This window comes from Ahaetulla prasina, chromosome 4, assembly GCF_028640845.1.
Source record: "Ahaetulla prasina isolate Xishuangbanna chromosome 4, ASM2864084v1, whole genome shotgun sequence".
Classification (NCBI taxonomy): domain Eukaryota; kingdom Metazoa; phylum Chordata; class Lepidosauria; order Squamata; family Colubridae; genus Ahaetulla; species Ahaetulla prasina.
In genome coordinates, this window is record NC_080542.1 from 1319154 (window position 1) to 1331691 (window position 12538).

The 12538-nt window shown below is 51.3% G+C and overlaps 1 protein-coding gene across 1 annotated transcript in view; it reads right to left on the reverse strand.

Moving 5' to 3' along the window:
* Positions 1-114: 114 nt before the first annotated feature.
* Positions 115-12538, reverse strand: part of TNK1 (tyrosine kinase non receptor 1) — a 32950-nt gene continuing 20526 nt past the window's right edge. Inside the window, exons 7-15 of the mRNA XM_058180334.1 lie at positions 11955-12081; positions 9693-9839; positions 8061-8207; positions 6208-6302; positions 5562-5768; positions 4547-4614; positions 4114-4460; positions 2737-2832; positions 115-1325 (exon numbers count right to left, since the gene is read on the reverse strand). Coding sequence (XP_058036317.1) covers positions 1203-1325; positions 2737-2832; positions 4114-4460; positions 4547-4614; positions 5562-5768; positions 6208-6302; positions 8061-8207; positions 9693-9839; positions 11955-12081 — 1357 coding nt within the window. The 3' untranslated portion in view covers positions 115-1202. The remainder of the gene's footprint in view (positions 1326-2736; positions 2833-4113; positions 4461-4546; positions 4615-5561; positions 5769-6207; positions 6303-8060; positions 8208-9692; positions 9840-11954; positions 12082-12538) is intronic.

The window sequence follows — 12538 nt, forward strand, 5'->3', positions numbered from 1 at the left end:
TCCTCCTCCTCTTCTCCTCTTCCCACTTCCCTTCCTCCTCCTCCTTTTCTCCCCTTCCTCCTCTTCTCCTTCTCTTCCTCTTCCCTTCCCCTCCCGTTCCTCCTCACCTCTTCTCTTCCTCTTCCCTTCCCCGCTTCCCTCCCTCTTCCTCATCTCTTCCTTTCCTCCTCCTCTTCCCACTTCCCTTTCTCCTCCTCCTTTTCTCCTCCTTCCCTTCCTCCTCTTCTCCTTCTCTTCCTCTTCTTCCCTTCCCCTCCCGTTCCTCCTCACCTCTTCTCTTCCTCTTCCCTATCCCCTGCTTCCCTTCCTCTTCCTCATCTCTTCCCCTCCTTTCCTTCCCTTCCTCCTCCTCCTTTCCTCCTTCTCTTCCCTCCTCTCTTCCTCCCCCTCCTCCTTTGCCTCCTCTTCCCCTCATCTCTTCTCCTTCTCTTGTTTCTCCTTCCTTTCCTCTTCCCCTTGTCTCTTCTCCTCCTTCCTCTTCCTCCTTTCTCTTCTTCCCTTCCTCTTCTTTCTCTTTCTCTTCCTCTTCTTTCTCCTTCCCCTCCCCCTCCCCCTTCTCTTCCTCACAAGTTCACCTCCACTTCCCTCTCTTCCCCTCTTCCTCATCCTCCTCTTTTAGAGACACCCCAGGAGCGCACTAACAGATGCTCACCTTTATTGTCCGATGACCCCATATTTACATCAGAGAGGCCCTTCCATCCAAGAGCCCCCACCCCTTCGGGCACATGGGCATTTGGGGAGGGGGCTTTGCCTTCCCCCCCTCTGCCCCTCCCCAAATACAGCGAGCGTTCATGCAGGAGAAATAAATCTAAAGAGTCCAAGCTAGCCGTGCTTATAAATAAGGAAACCTGCAGATCTTTGGGAGTTAGAAAACGCCCAGTTGAGGTGGCCCTCCTCAAAGAGGACTAGGACCTTGTGTCCTGAGGTTCAGAGGAGGGCTGCATTCGCAGGCTGGTCAACTGGACCATCGTCTTCGGAGTCTCTCTGGCCAAAAGGAAGAGGAGGGGGGGGTGGCTGGTTTGCGTTTGGGCTGCCCCCTCCGTGTGGCCATCGTCATAAGTGGCTGGACAATCGGCCAGGAGACCATGGAGGGCGCTGGGGAAGGCCAGGTGTGCTTTCCTGCCCACTGGCACAGGTGAGTGGGGATCCTGGGCCCTTCAGGATGGGCCTTGGGGGCCCCCCTCCACTCCCCAGGTTCCTGCTCAGGTCCGGAGCCCCCGGCTGAGGACGTAACGGGAGGCCATGGCCAGGTTCCAGCGGTGCTTCTCCAGGATCCGACGGCATTCGTCCCATGACAGAGAGCTCAGGTTGAAGAGCTGGTGGACCTGCGGGAAGGAGGGAAGGAAGGAAGGAGGGAGGAAGAGAGAAGGAAGGAAGGGAAGGTAAGATAGGAAGGAAAATGGAGGACGGGAGGAATAGAAGGAAGGAAAAGGAAGGAGGGAGGAAGAGGGAAGGAAGGAAAGGGAAAATAGGAAGGAAAAGGGAGGACGGGAGGAATAGAAGGAAGGAAAAGGAAGGAGGAGGAAGAGGGAAGGAAGGAAGGAGGGAGGAAGAGGGAAGGAAGGAAGGAAAGGGAAGATAGGAAGGAAAATGGAGGAAGGGAGGAATAGAAGGAAGGAAAGGAAGGAGGGAGGAAGAGGAAGGAAGGAAAGGGAAGATAGGAAGGAAAAGGGAGGACGGGAGGAATAGAAGGAAGGAAAAGGAAGGAGGAGGAAGAGGGAAGGAAGGAAGGAAAAGGAAGGAAGGAGGGAGGAAGAGGGAAGGAAGGAGGGAGGAAGAGGGAAGGAAGGAAGGAAGGAAGATAGGAAGGAAAATGGAGGAAGGGAGGAATAGAAGGAAGGAAAAGAAAGGAGGGAGGAAGAGGGAAGGAAGGAAAGGGAAGATAGGAAGGAAAAGGGAGGACGGGAGGAATAGAAGGAAGGAAAAGGAAGGAGGAGGAAGAGGGAAGGAAGGAAGGAAAAGGAAGGAAGGAGGGAGGAAGAGGGAAGGAAGGAAGGAAAGGGAAGATAGGAAGGAAAATGGAGGAAGGGAGGAATAGAAGGAAGGAAAAGGAAGGAGGGAGGAAGAGGGAAGGAAGGAAGGAAAGGGAAGATAGGAAGGAAAATGGAGGACGGGAGGAATAGAAGGAAAAGGAAGGAAGGGAAAGGAAGGAAAAAAAGAAAAGGGGAGGAAGGAAAGAAAAGGGAGGGAGGGAGGAAATAGAAGAAGGAAGGAAGGAAAAGAGGAAAGAAGTGGAAGGAAAGGGAAGGAAGGATGGAGGATGAGGGAAGGAAGGAAGGGAAAGGACGGAGGAGGGAAGGAAGGAAGGAAAATGAGGGAGGGAAGGAGAGAAGGCAAGAGGGAGGGAGGAAAGAAAATGAAAAGAATGGAGACGGAGGGAAGATGGAAGGGAGGGAGGGAGATGGAGGAAGGAAGGAAAAAGGAGGAAAGGAACAAGAAGGAAGGAAAGGGTTGTAAAGCCAAGAAAGGGAGGGAGAGAGGAAGAAGGGAAAAAAGGCAAGGAGGAAGAAAGGAAGGAAAAAAATATGAGAGGAAGGAAGATACGGGTCACACCGAGGCTTCTCTGGCCCCAGGCCAAAGACAGGGTGCCAATCCCCCCCCCCCCCAATTCCAAGAAGCCACCGCTGGGCACAGAAGCCCCTCCCTCTCCCCCTGCCATGCCCTCCCCTCCCAGGCGGCACAGCTGGAGCAGCCGGCCGGCCAACCCTGCAGGGGGGTCGTTAGGATTCTTCCCACCTTCAGCAACTGGACGGTTTTGGGGACCTCCCAGGCGTTCATCCGCAGGGCCTCCAGACACTCCTCAGTGGTCACTCCGTGCACCCGCTCTTCCACCTGCCGGGGGGGGGGGAAGGGGGCAACGTCAGCCGAGCCCCCCCAAAAAAACCCTTCACTTGGGTGGGGGGCTCAGGAGAAGAAACGGTGGCCAATGGGGAAGGGGCTGCCGATCATGAGCCTCCTCTCTCCCTTCATGGCTCGGCTGGCCTTCCGATGCCACTTCTTTGGGACTACAAAACCCATCTCCCCCCAGCAGGGGCCAAACAGAATGCAGGAGAACGATGGGACTCGGCTTCCCTACCGCCCAGGCGGATTTCGGGAAACCGCACCGAAAGTTAAATGTATAAATTTAATGTATAAAGAACACATTTCATACAGGTGGTCCTCGACTTACGACCGCAACCGGGCCCAACACTTCCGCTGCTAATCGAGAAGTTTCACCCCGTTTTGCAACCTTTCGGGCCGCGGTTGTTAAGTGGGTTGCGGCCGTTGTTATACTACTACTACTACTACTACTACTACTACTACTACTACTACTACTACTAATAATAATAATAATAATAATAATAATAATAATAATAATAATAATAATAATTTAATTTTTATACCGCCCTTCTCCCGAAGGACTCAGGGCGGTGAACAGCCAGATAAAAATACAATACAATATACAATAAAACCCATTTAAAAAACTTATTCAACCTTGGCCAAATTAAAACTATAAAAGACCTGATATAAAACCCCGTTTAAAATCCAATTTAAAAGCCATATTATGCCGGAAGAATAAATACGTTAGTTTAGGAACGTGTTCGTTAAGTGAATAAGTGGCCTCCCCACCAACTTTGCTCGTCGGAAGGTCGCAAAAGGAGATCAGGTGACCCCCCCACCTCCCCCGGGACACCGCAACTGTCGTAAGTACATGCCAGTGGCCAAGCGTCTGAATTTGGATCACGTCGCTATAGGGATGCTGCAGCGGTCCTAAGTGCGAGGACCGGTTATAAGTGACTTTCTCCGTGCCGTTGTAACTTCGAACGTTCTCTTGTCACTTTGGACACTAAATGAACCGTCGTAAGTCGAGGACGCCCTGTAAAGAATTTGTCCACGGGGTTTTCCCACTCTCTTTCTGAGATCGGCTCTGCGAACATCTCCTGGTGGTCTCTTTTTCCTTCGTGAAACTCTTTATTTCAAGCTGCCCAGTTCACCGCCGATCCCTCCCCGGCCCGCTAAGCCCTAACCCGGGGGGGGGGAAAACGACCCCCAAGCAGCCCAGATCCAGACGGGGAGGTCAAGGCCCGGATGGATGCCCTCACGATGCCCCGTTGAGGCCGGTAGGCATCTTACCTCTTTGATCTTCTTCTCGATCTCCCCCATGGTCAGCCTCTGCCCGCCGGGAGGGTGTGGCCCCCCGGCGCCTTTGGGGCCCATCCGGCCCATCCGCTGGTCTTTCTCTTTGGCCCCCGCGGCTTCCGGCTTGGGCAGCGCCCAGGAAGGCAGAGCCGGGTTCGGGATGCGGGCGGTGGGTTTGGCGCTGCGGCTGTCCGGCTGGGGGGGCGACGGGAGGGGGGTGGGGAGGTCGCTGAAGCGCCGCTGGGGGGTCCGACCGGGCCCGTCCGTCCGGAAGGGGGGGAATCTCGGCTTGTGGCGCAGAATAGACCACTCGGAAATGGACTCCAAGCTTTTGGAGAGGCCTATAGGGGGCAGCAGTGGGGGGTTAATAAAAGGGGGGAGGAGAAGATCCCCCCCACCCACCCATGAAGGGGAGTGGGAGACTCACGGGCTAGTTGCTGTAGCTGCTTGTTCTTGCTGGGACCCAGATTCCCGCCGTGCGGTTTCGGCTTTTTTCTAGGAGAAAGGAGACAAACATCAATGTTTCGTTTAGTGACGGCCGATTACAGGCAGTCCTTACCTTACGTACAACCATTCCTTTAGCCACCGAAGTTAACAACGACAGCATGGAAACAGTGACATATAACCGGTTCTCAGATTTATGACCGTTTGAAGTTACAACGGCACAAAGACGGTGACTTAAAACCGGTTCTCACACTTGCGACCGTTCAAAGTTAGAACGGCATGGGAGAAGTGACATATAACTGGTTCTCGCACCGATGGCCGTTTCAGGTTAGAACAGCACGGAGCAAATGACTTACGACCGGTCCTCGCACTTACGACCGTTGCAGCACCCCTGCGGTCACGGGATCAAAATTCCGGCGCTTGGCAACCGACACATATTTATGATGGGTCATGTTGACCTTTTCCGGATGGCTTCCCCGCCAAGCAAAGTCAATGGAGGAAGCTGGATTCACTTAAGGACCACATGACTCACTTAACGGCAGTTATTTTCTTCACAACCGTGGCAAGACGGGTTGTCAATGGAGCTGAACCACACCTAACAACTGTCTCATTCAGCAAGTGAGATTCTGCTTCCAATTGTGGTTGTAAACCGAGGACTATCTATAACTCCTTTCAGGGGGCAGAAATTAAACCTGGTGCCTCGGTTGATCCCTGATCCCACCCACGTGGCTCCCCTGGGGGTCAGTGAGAGAGCTGGGATGGGGGGGGGGTCCAGCTGCCCCTCCCCTTTCCAGGCTCCTCCCCTTGCTGGGATGGCATTAGCCCCATTTACTGCAGCCTGGACAGAAAATGCAATACCACTGCTGGCCACTGGGTGGCATGATATACCCAAATACTGGATATTTGCTCTGCAGGGATCCTAAGGCCCTCTTTTTCAATGTTAGTCTGTCTCTCTCTTTGTGTGTGTGTGTATGTGTGTTGCCCCAGCCCCAACATACTCCTCCTTCTGGTCTGGAGACCCCCATCCCCGCTCAGGGTCGATATCCCCGTGACTCAGGTGAAGGAAGGAACTTCGGATGGGGTGGCTGATCCGCGGGGCTCCAACAGGGGGCGCTCCTTCCTCGACTGCTCCCACGACGGAAGACGGGAAGATGCCAACTTTGAGAGTCCGCTTGTTCTGCCCCCGCCAGGTGGAGGATTCGGGGCTGGAAGGGCGAGAAAGTTCAGGATCCATCTTGGACTACAACTCCCATCAACTTAGAAAGCCGGGGAAGGGTTTGGATGAAAGGGAATTTGTGGTATTTTTTTTTTACTATATCTCAGCCGGAGCACAAAAAATCAGGGACAAAGAAATAAACCAAGATGATTAGAAATCTTTACGAGATGCTACGTTGATAGATAGATAGAGAGAGATGAACAGGGAAGGGGGTTGGTCTAGATGACCTCAAGGATCTCTGCCCTCCAACCACTCTGGGAATAGGGGCGAGGCGCGATCAAAAGCGAAGAACGGACCGGGTACTGAGGACTAGAAACTTGAAAAAACCGGATGGAGCTGAAGGGATAGCAAGGTTGGGCAATTGGGAAGGGGGCTGGAGGAGAGCAGGCCCCCCCCCCCCGCTTCCCCCAAAAGAGGGTCTCACTCACCCGCTTTCGATAATAGTGACCGGGTCGTTCGCTTCCAGCCTCAGCCAGCCGGGCTCCCCGAACCCGCGGTTGGCCGTCATCTCTTTGGGACGGAGCTGTGTCACAAAAAAAGGCAAGATGGCTTGCGTCGCTAAGCGAGGCAGTTCTTAAGTGAACCACCTTCCTTGCCACGCTTGTTAAGCGAACCCCTGCCGTCGTTAAAAAGAAGTCGCACACGGCTGCTAAGCGAATCCGGCTTCCCCCACGGACTGTGCTTGTCCGAAGGTCGCAAAAGGGGATCGTGTGACGCTGCGACCGTCATAAAGAGGAACCGGGGACCAAGCGCCTGAATTTTGATCACGTGACTGTGAGCCTGGCCAATGCCGCCTTCCAGAAGTGTGGACTTCAGTTCCCAGAATCCCTAGCAGTGGTCGTGCATGGGCACTGCTAGGAATTCTGGGAGTTGAAGTCCACGTCTAAAAATTTCCCCTGCCGGTTCTGTGGGCGTGGCTTAATTGGTGGGCGTGGCTTGGTGGTCAGATGACTGGGTGGGCGTGGCCAATAACAATAAATAATAAAAATAATAAACAAAGTATACAAAACAATAAGCGGTACCAAAAACCATCTTTCACACTTTACACACAACACAACACAACACAACTGACACACACACAATGTAAAAGCAGCTGCACTTCACCCAAAATGGCCCCTGCAACAAGCAGGAACCTCACACTTACACACTTTAGACACACACAACACAAATCACAACACACACACACAAAATGCCAGATACAGGTTTGTGAGATTTTGTGTGTTTGTGTAGTTAGAGTGAAACACCACAGAAACACACCGAATCTCAGAAAGCTGCACAAATATTTTATTATTGTATTTTATTTATATTTTTTTAGATCAGGGGTCTCCAACCTTAGTAACTTTAAGGTTTGTGGACTTCAATTCCCAGAGTTCCTCAGCCAGCAAAGCCAGCCAGCATTAGTTGCTCACTGAGGAAATAGATTAGCTAAGCAACTGATGGTTAGATCAGTAATTAGGTAAGTGCCTTAGAATCTCTTAAAAGGTTTTCTTTCTTTTTTTCTTAAAAAAAAACATGTTTTTTAAGGTTCTGCTGATGAGGAACTCAGGTGAGATCCCCAGAGGAGCCTTTTAAAACTTTTTTTTTTTTTAAGTTTAAAGGCTCTGCCGATCTCAGCTGAGGGGCGGGATCCTAAAGGCTTTTTTTTTTTTTACTTTTAAAGGCATGTTTTCGGCTGAAGAAAAACTGCTTTTAAAAGTAAAAAAAAAAAACTCTGCTGATGGTGCGGCTCAGCAGAGGCGGGGTGGGGCGGGGCCAGGGTTTTTTTGCCACCGGTTCTCCGAATCAGCAGTCGGAGATCGCTACCGGATCGGGTGAGCCGGTCCGAACCGGGAGCATTTCACCCCTGCTATATACCCTAACCAAGGGACTCCAAAGACGCGTGGACTTCAACTCCCAGCATTCCCCATTCAACCATTCTGGCGAGGGTATTCTGGGAGTTGAAGTCCACGAGTCTTAAAGTGGCCAGGTTTAAAGAGACCCCCATAATCTAACCCAACGTTTCTCAACCTTGTCTGCTGAAAGATGGGTGGACTTCAACTCCCAGAATCCCCCAGCCTGCTATGTTGGTTGGGGAATTCTGGGAGTTGAAGTCCACGGGGTCTTAAAAGGGCTAATGTTTGGTGGCTGCTGCCCTAAATTGGCCCGATGCCAGCCGCCAGGCAGTCCCAACCTGGCCAGACAAGAATCTAGATATTCTAGGCACCAAGATGGTCTTCTTCCCCCGACTTGCCACCCCACCCAGAACATCCCAGGTGTCATGTGAACGCAGCCTTCTGCTCACCTCCTGCAATAGGTGGATAATTTCCCGGAATTTGGGCCTTTCGTCGGGGTTGTGAGCCCAGCATTTCAGTGCCAGGTTGTAGATGCTCTTGGGGCAATCGTCGGTCCTTTCTAAGCGGCCTCCTTCTCGGTCGATTTTGATCATGATCTGGATAGTGGGGGGGGTCAGGAATGAGAAATAAAACATCCACTGGAAGCTTAGGCGGAGCAGACAAAATCTGCAAACAAAGCTCAAAAGTCAGTCTGTAATTTTTTAAACAAAAAAATAGTGTTTTTTTTTAATGCCGTCTTCGTTATTTTGATTAACGAGGCAACGAACAGGTCTAATATTCCTTCCTTCCTTCCTATTTTTCCCACCACATCAACCCTGCGAGGTGGATTGGGCTGAGAGAGGAACTAGTCCTGGGACTCACCGGGCCAGCTTTCGTGCACTAGAACTCACCATCTCCCCGGGATTGGCTCAAAGCCGCCCGGTCCCTTTCACGCCTAAGGTGGGACTAGAACTCACCGTCGCCTGGTGATTGGAGTAAAGTCACCCAGCTGGCTTTCATCCCTAAGGTGGAACTAGAACTCCCAGCCTCCTGGTGATTGGCCCAAAGCCACCTAGTCCCTTTCACGCCTAAGGTGGGACTAGAACTTACACACTTTAGACACACACAACACAAATCACACACACACACACACAAAATGCCAGATACAGGTTTGTGAGATTTTGTGTGTTTGTGTAGTTAGAGTGAAACACTACAGAAACACACCGAATCTCAGAAAGCTGCACAAATATTTTATTATTGTATTTTATTTATATTTTTTTAGATCAGGGGTCTCCAACCTTAGTAACTTTAAGGTTTGTGGACTTCAATTCCCAGAGTTCCTCAGCCAGCAAAGCCAGCCAGCATTAGTTGCTCACTGAGGAAATAGATTAGCTAAGCAACTGATGGTTTGATCAGTAATTAGGTAAGTGCCTTAGAATCTCTTAAAAGGTTTTCTTTCTTTTTTTCTTAAAAAAAAAACATGTTTTTTAAGGTTCTGCTGATGAGGAACTCAGGTGAGATCCCCAGAGGAGCCTTTTAAAACTTTTTTTTTTTTTTAAGTTTAAAGGCTCTACCGATCTCAGCTGAGGGGCGGGATCCTAACGGCTTTTTTTTTTTTACTTTTAAAGGCATGTTTTCGGCTGAAGAAAAACTGCTTTTAAAAGTAAAAAAAAAAAACTCTGCTGATGGTGCGGCTCAGCAGAGGCGGGGTGGGGCGGGGCCAGGGGTTTTTTGCCACCGGTTCTCCGAATCAGCAGTCGGAGATCGCTACCGGATCGGGTGAGCCGGTCCGAACCGGGAGCATTTCACCCCTGCTATATACCCTAACCAAGGGACTCCAAAGACGCGTGGACTTCAACTCCCAGCATTCCCCATTCAACCATTCTGGCGAGGGTATTCTGGGAGTTGAAGCCCACGGGGCCTTAAAAGGGCTAATGTTTGGTGGTTGCTGCCCTAAATTGGCCCGATGCCAGCCGCCAGGCAGTCCCAACCTGGCCAGACAGGAATCTAGATATTCTAGGCACCAAGATGGTCTTCTTCCCCCGACTTTCCACCCCACCCAGAACATCCCAGGTGTCATGTGAACGCAGCCTTCTGCTCACCTCCTGCAATAGGTGGATAATTTCCCGGAATTTGGGCCTTTCGTCGGGGTTGTGAGCCCAGCATTTCAGTGCCAGGTTGTAGATGCTCTTGGGGCAATCGTCGGTCCTTTCTAAGCGGCCTCCTTCTCGGTCGATTTTGATCATGATCTGGATAGTGGGGGGGGTCAGGAATGAGAAATAAAACATCCACTGGAAGCTTAGGCGGAGCAGACCAAATCTGCAAACAAAGCTCAAAAGTCCGTCTGTAATTTTTTAAACAAAAAAATAGTGTTTTTTTTTAATGCCGTCTTCGTTATTTTGATTAACGAGGCAACGAACAGGTCTAATATTCCTTCCTTCCTATTTTTCCCACCACATCAACCCTGCGAGGTGGATTGGGCTGAGAGGAACTAGTCCTGGGACTCACCGGGCCAGCTTTATGCACTAGAACTCACCGTCGCCTGGTGATTGGAGTAAAGTCCCCTGGTCCCTTTCGTGCCTGAGGTGGGACTAGAACTCACTGTCGCCTGGTGATTGGACTAAAGTCACCCGGTCTCTTTTATGCCTAAGGTGGGACTAGAACTCACCATCGCCTGGTGATTGGACTAAAGTCACCCGGTCCCTTTCGTGCGTAAGGTGGGACTAGAACTCCCAGTCTCCTGGAGATTGGACTAAAGTCACCCAGCTGGCTTTCATCCCTAAGGTGGGACTAGAACTCCCAGTCTCCTGGAGATTGGACTAAAGTCACCCAGCTGGCTTTCATCCCTAAGGTGGAACTAGAACTCACAGTCTCCTGATTTTTAGCCTTAACCACTGCCAAACTGCCTCTAGATAGCAGCCGTCCTCAAACCTTTCCCCATTTTATATCCGTTTTTATGCATGAAAAAACAACACCACCAAACTGAGGGTTTTTTTTTAGTGCCCTGTTGCTTGGCCGCCATCTTGACTTTTTTGCCCTTCCCGGGCAAAGCCTCTCCACCCCCATTGGCCGTATCGGAACGCATGCTGCTTCTCAACCTTGTCTGCTAAAAGATGGGTGGACTTCAATTCCCAGAGTTCCTCAGCCAGCAAAGCCAGCCAGCATTAGTTGCTCACTGAGGAAATAGATTAGCTAAGCAACTGATGGTTTGATCAGTAATTAGGTAAGTGCCTTAGAATCTCTTAAAAGGTTTTCTTTCTTTTTCTTAAAAAAACATGTTTTTAAGGTTCTGCTGATGAGGAACTCAGGTGAGATCCCCAGAGGAGCCTTTTAAAACTTTTTTTTTTAATGCCGTCTTCGTTATTTTGATTAACGAGGCAACAAACAGCTCAAATATTCCTTCCTTTCTTCCTATTTTTCCCACCACAACAACCCTGCGAGGTGGATTGGGCTGAGAGAGGAACTAGTCCAGGGACTCACCGGGCCAGCTTTATGCACTAGAATTCACCATCTCCCCGGGATTGGCTCAAAGCCACCCAGTCGCTTTCACGCCTAAGGTGGGACTAGAACTCACCGTCGCCTGGTGATTGGAGTAAAGTCTCCCGGTCCCTTTCGTGCCTAAGATGGGACTAGAACTCCCAGCCTCCTGGTGATTGGACTAAAGTCACCCAGTCCTTTTCATGCCTAAGGTGGGACTAGAACTCACCGTCGCCTGGTGATTGGAGTAAAGTCCCCCGGTCCCTTTTGTGCCTAAGATGGGACTAGAACTCTCAGCCTCCTGGTGATTGGACTAAAGTCACCCAGCTGGCTTTCATCCCTAAGGTGGAACTAGAACTCACGGTCTCCTGATTTTTAGCCTTAACCACTGCCAAACTGCCTCTAGATAGCAGCCGTCCTCAAACCTTTCCCCATTTCATATCCGTTTTTATGCATGAAAAAAACAACAATACCAAACTGAGGGTTTTTTTTAAGTGCCCCATTGCCTGGCCGCCATCTTGACTTTTTTGCCCTTCCCTGGCAAAGCCTCTCTGCCTCCATTGGCCGTATCGGAACGCATGCTGCTTCTCAACCTTTCCCATTCTGGCCCCGTAGCTGGCTGACCCGTTACCACCTCCCAAGGTTTTACAGAGGACAGAGTCGGAAGGCACCTCGGAGGTCATCTAGTCCAACCCCCATTCCTCCCAAGCAGGAAACCCTACACCATTGTCCAGTCTCTTCTGGAAAGCTTCCAGGGATGAACTTCTGTTCCATGGGCCGATTGAGGTCTCAGACTACAGTTCCCATCATGCCCCAGGCAGGCTCTGGGCTCTAACCACTAGGCCCCATGTGCCGCCCCCTCCCCTCCCCTCCCCTCTCGGTCTCACCTGCCTGCCGGTCAAGCCCACCCAGGGCTCCTCGCAGTAGGAGAACATCTCCCAGAGGGTCACCCCGAACATCCAGACGTCCGACGCGCTGGTGAAGATGCCCAGGCGCAGGCTCTCGGGGGCGCACCTGGAAGGGCAGAAAAGGGGGGGGGGCTGTCAGTCACCTGCTGGGGCTTGGGGGCTTACCTGGGAAGGGCAGGTTCAAATGAGTTACGCCGTTGTTAAAGTGAAGCAGTCCCCGGCTTACGACCGCAGTTTAGCGCCCAATTTCTCACTTGACTCTCTCCCTTAGCAATAGGAATTGGGAGCTCAATTGCGGTCGTAAGTCGAGGACCACTTGCACAGGCAGGCAGTCCTCTACTTCCAACGGTTCACTTAGTGACCGTTCGAAGTTACAACGGCTCCGAAAAAAAAGTGACTTAGCTACGACCATTTTTCACACTTACGACCGTTGCAGCCTTGGGATCAAAAATTAGATGTTTGACAACTGATGCACATTTATGACGGTCGCAGCGTCCCGGAGGGGGGGGGGTTTCACATGATCCCCTGAAGCAATCTGAATGAAGGAGAAACTTCCTAACAGG